Raw genomic sequence first — 5,671 nt, forward strand, 5'->3', positions numbered from 1 at the left:
GAAAGGAAGTTAAAACTGGTACAAGAATCAAACATTTAAGAGAAGAATTTCTTAGACCGTATCTGCCTAAGAAACTGTTTAACTTATTCCACATGAAGCAAATTATATGGCATCATGTACTGTGTAGATGACAGATTAATGGAAGCAGATTACTAAATATTCTTAGTCGCTTTAAAAAAATCTTACAGTCACGGTGGTTTATCATGAATTTGCGTAATACAGTCAAATGGAGATGCGCTACTTTGCTGCCACTAGCTCAGACTCGGACTGTTATATTCAGTCTGTTTGGCTCTGGTTCTGGTGCTCTGGAAATTCACACTTTGAATCCATACTTAATGCAGATATACCAGGGCTAAGGACTAAATTACTATGCCTGAAAACAGAAAAGAAACCTAGAGACACAGTGGAGAATTAATAAATTAATTTGCAAAAACATCTATCTTGTTAATTTGAGTCCACGGTCTAATTCTTAACTATGTAGCTTTATACTACAGATTGGATAAATTAATTGTAGCATGAGCTCATCATAAGAAAACTCAGGGCAGTACCACTTTTCCCATCTCATGCAAAATTGATCCCTTTTATATGTCTCTATTGGAAAGGAAACAATAAATAACTATTTTTATTGTTGCAATATGCAAAGAAATCCAAAGGGGTAGCGCATGGGTACTTTGTGGCACCAAAGCTAATGAAAAACTAATCTTCAAATTAGAAAAAAAATTTTTAAAAAATACTGTCCTGGCCAAGATGTTCCAGTCTCTATTTAATTTCTTATGTTCTAGTTGTTATAACTATAATATCTTGTCTTTAGTCATCTCTCATATAGAAATTTTAGGCAGAGCTTTGTCAGGTACTAAAAGAGTCTGCTGTATCAGAGTTAACAGAAAAGTATAGGTACCAGGAGAATGTAATAAGTAATGAATGTGATAGGCATCTATTGCTTACTGCATCAATAGCAGAAAAAGAGAGTTTGCAAGGCCCTGTACCTAACTAGTTTGTTATTTAATTTCTATTTCATGGAGATTATCTATTATCCTACTTAATGTGCAAAGTAATAAAAATCTGCCATTCAAATAAAAATAAATTTTTACTACGTAGAGCACAGAGCATCACATGCAAGTCACCTCTCTTTCCTCCTCCTTTTATTCTTATAAGCAGCTAATAAATTTCATATCTTTCCGTTTTCAGAAAAAGCCAATAACTAAGCTTCAGTTTCATCACTCATGGTAAAAAATAAAGCATGAATATTCTAAAATATATTTACGCTTTTATTTAGCTTTCACTAGGACTTACCTTGGAAACACGAGTTATGATATCAACTTTCCGGTGCACTGATGTTATCCCTTCAGAGAAAACTGACTGGAAGATAATACACTGAGCTCGTTCTGTGAAGTTGGGGATCTGAGATAACTCATATAAAAATCTGTAGAAAAAAAGAGTAGTAACGAATCTTTGTATTTCTTGTCTGTGGGGTACATAATGGATCAAAGCTATAGTATCAGGAAATATACAATTTCCTACTTCAGATCAAATCTTTCAGAATTTAAAATAGTTACTTTGTTTTTGTACTCTATGTGTTAAGAATTCCTATTAATATGAAGAAAAAGGCAAGACATCCATCATTATTACATTAATCCAGTAACCCACTATAACAGCTGCATCATAATAAACAGAAGAATCATAAACCTAGATCACAGGTTTAAAAAAAAAAAAAGAGAAAACAAAAGGAAAGAGCTAGAGAAACACCATCTATTAATTGTTTTCACTCATATGTTTTTGCTTCCCTTTAAAATATGCCCAGCCGTACAGAACTCAATATATTCCTACAAGGATAGTTCATACTATAAAATGTCTGCCAAGAAATTTCTTCTGATGCTCAGCCTCAATTTCTTTTACTAATTTGGAACACACTTCCAATTATCACAGCAGCATGTTTTATGGTAATACACCTAGCCATGTATTTAGCTCTAAAAGGCTTGCAGATTATCTCTCTCAAGTTCCTATTCAGCAAAGTTACTAACTCTTTATCTGCTCTTTATTTGTTCTCATACATACACCTTCCTCCTGAGTCTATTCCAGCTTTCTTCCTTTAACTCCTTGGTCTAAAAAAAAATTTAATAAATAGAAGCATATTCAACAACCCGAGTTCGGGTATCGCAAAATGAAAGCATCCCAAAGGCATGAGGAATTCCTCCCTTTTCTCTTCTATAATTTAAAATGTAAGAGCTTGGCTAAGTAATACAAGAAGCTTTAGCAGTTCTTATAATAACAGGGTTTGCAAAATTTTCTTTCTGTGTTTTGTGTCTAGGATTTCAGTGATACACATGTTTTCTTGAAATCCAGAACCAAGCTGCCTTTCCTCCAATATCACTTTAGAAATATTCTTCTAATCTTCTGTCTACAGATATCCTCAGATTTCCCTTAATGCAATGCCGTATATATTTTTCTACCTCACTGAATCACAGGAAATTCTGTCAATTACTACTTGAATTCTTATTAAACTTATTTCAATTCTTTAAGCCAATACATCTGATTTCTCCAAATTATTTCTTTTTCATAATAATGTCAGTATGTTCAAAGTATGTTCTCACGCATGCAATGCTTTGCTGAATACATAGTGACTGCCTGAAAAATCAGCAAAATCCACCTGTGGCTGGTGTGAAATACTACATTTTAACTGGAATATAATTTTTTTTCTTTCTTTTTCTTTCTTGCCTGACAAAAAAAAATCTATTGTGAGAGAAGGATTGGAGAGGCCCAGCTTGGCTCTTACACTTAAGCAGTGGGAAAAAAAGAAATGCCAAGCTGGTATTAATAAAAATGCTTCCTATTGGGAATGAATGGTATTGCCAGGAAAAAAAAAAGAGGATACTTTGCACTTTGTGTGAGAGAAACAAAAGAAAGAAAAACCCTAACTGCTTCACTAAAGTTCTAACATACATTCATTTCAAAAGTTTAAATTTCAAAAGTCAAATGACACGCATTCTTGCCTTCCCTTGAAAAGGGAACTATCTCCTACACTACTCATCATCAGAATACAACATAATTATGTTGAGAACTAAAAGAGCATCAGCATAAAAAATATGTCTCCAGATTTTGGAATTCAAACTATTCAATGTAAATGTCCAGACAGAACACTTACAACTGAAATCTCGTATCTACGAATGTAGTTCCTAAACACAAGGTCATGGCATGAATCTGTGGTTATCAAAGATAAATCATGAAACAAAAGTTTTGAAGAGGAAAGAACACCTCAGTTCAGTCATTTTTGCAATTTGAGTCTGCGAAAATTATCATTTTTTCTTAAAGTTACGATAACGTGACTGTGACATAGCTTTTTGATGGGTTTTGCATTGCTACACTTCTTATGGCCTAAAGTAAACATGGAAAATTTGCTGTTCATCTCTGTGAGGCTCATTTTATTCCTCTCCTGCAGAAACTGTAAATAAAAAATGCATTTACTTGAAAACTCTTTTATCCTACCAGAATCTTGTAGTAAACAACTTGAGACAACTTTCAAGTCAGGCATATTACCATGTTGTTAGTGTAACAGAACATTCTTCCAGAAGACACACAAAGAAGGCTGATTCTATGGAGGTAAACTGTTTATCAGCTCACATTTATCTGCATTTGAAGAACATAAAATTCAGAAATAATTTTCTGGGAAAAAGGCATATCTAATCCTGCAAGCTTCTAATAAACCAGCAGAATTTACACTGAAGTCAGCGGAAAGTGGTCTTCAAAGAGAAACAAATGGTGTTATTTGGACAGCAACTATCAATGGCTTATTACCTCCTGAATTCAAACTACATACAAAATAGGAAAGCTCAGTACCATACTTTGCTCCTGTATCTTTCATTAGTATTTCTTTCATAGCAGAGAGGACTTCGTAGAGATCATATTACAGTTAAAAGGGTGTTCTTGAAAACTATCTAAAGCACCTATATCCTGCTGGCAAAGCTCCAAATTGTCACCAGTTGTGTGTATAGATTTTTATCATGCTAATGAATATTAGCATTTTAACAACTATTATCTTGAAGCCTAATTTAGGGGAGCATTGTCCTGTTGCTGTTGTACTTACAGTTTGTGCCAACAATAGCAAATTTAACATGCCAGCAAACCAAATCAAAACCACGTGTGCAGGAGAGCATCAGTGATAGCACCAAAGCTCTCCATTTTCTGGTAATACAAGCATTTTAAAAAGGCAAAGATCTCTTTTAGGCTTCAGCGAATTCATGTCAATGACTTCATTTTTTATATATATATATATATGTTGCTAGTATTTGCAATCATGTGATAAGTGGTTTAGTTTGTACTTTTGTTCTGATTCTCATTAAAGAAAATAGATGAGGTTTATGCCCAGTAGCAAATATTTTTAATCATGCATACAAGTTTAGCACTGTTCTGTCTTTAACCTTTCATGGAGTTAATATGCCCAATATAGCTCCAACAAATTTCCAGTTCTGCATTTAGATTGACTTAGAGTCTGACTTAGACAACAAAATCAGCAACACCTGATCTACTGAGTTTTAAGAAAGGACGTTATTTTGAAGGTCCAATAAAATATAGATAAGTGCATCATCAGCAAATTGTTTCCCACGAGGCAACATTTTAAAAATTCAGTTTTCTTAACCTATGTAGTTTAATATTAGGATAAAATGGCATAATTAAGACTTGCAGAGAGAACACATAAAAAATTACCTTTTGACTTTGACACTACTATTTCATTCTGATTAGGCATAAGTGCTTTATTTACACTTCTTTACTTTTAATTATGGAACAATGACAGCAACTTTGTGTTTAATTCAACTTTGTGTTTAATTATGAACCTCTCTCCACTATAATTTACACAAACAGAACACTTTTTATAACACTCGAGCTCTAGAAGATTCGTACTCTCCAGAACACAAAACACATTAATATTTGTTTCACTCAGATACACAACAGACAGATTGCCAAAGATTCAAGCTCTGAAGAACATCAAGCAGTCACACAACATGTTGTTAAGCTCCAAGCCAATGCAATGAAAGCCAGGGATATGGGATGCAAGAACAGGCTAGTATATACACTTCACAGGTATGGGTCTTCTTAAGTCTACTCAAGAGTGATAACCACTCTTAATCAAGAGTAAGCATGATAGCCTCATCTCCCCACGATAACATACCCTCTAGTAGACAGTCACAAATGAGTGTTTAGCTGCCTTGTGTTAGGAGAAAGAGAAATAAAAATCTGTTTTTCACTACTAGCATCCTAATGGTATGAAAACGTAATACTTTTACCATCAACCAATCATATAATAGCTCTGCTGTTTCACTTCCTCCTCCTCCTACCCTTTCTTATGCCAAAGACAGCAGAAAAGACAGACAAGACGGAAAAAGAAGTAAGGTGGCAGACCTCAGAGCAGGAAATCGCACTGATGAGAAGAGGATGGAAATACAAAGGGAAAAGTAGCAAAGTAGGAGAAGACAAACACCACTGGGAGGACAAAAATCTAAAATCAAATATATACGCTGAAATAAAATTCAGGATTATCATTTTCTCATGGATTCCTGAGATGTTCTCACTGGTCTAAGGTTTATTCCAAGAGTAAAAATTTTTCATCCTAACAGTTGTCACTGTCCAGAACAGTCACAGGAGACAAACTGTGGGATCAGTTTTGCAGGTCTTCAGT

The 5,671-nt window shown here is 34.2% G+C and overlaps 1 protein-coding gene across 1 annotated transcript in view; it reads right to left on the reverse strand.

The window, feature by feature from the left end:
* LOC104275979 (formin-like) overlaps window positions 1-5,671 on the reverse strand; it is a gene marked incomplete at its 3' end in the record, with an annotated part of 94,828 nt that overhangs the window by 18,929 nt on the left and 70,228 nt on the right. Inside the window, 1 exon segment of the mRNA XM_009872105.1 lies at window positions 1,294-1,423. Coding sequence (XP_009870407.1) covers window positions 1,294-1,423 — 130 coding nt within the window.

Source organism: Apaloderma vittatum, unplaced genomic scaffold (assembly GCF_000703405.1).
Source record: "Apaloderma vittatum isolate BGI_N311 unplaced genomic scaffold, ASM70340v1 scaffold10696, whole genome shotgun sequence".
NCBI lineage: Eukaryota > Metazoa > Chordata > Aves > Trogoniformes > Trogonidae > Apaloderma > Apaloderma vittatum.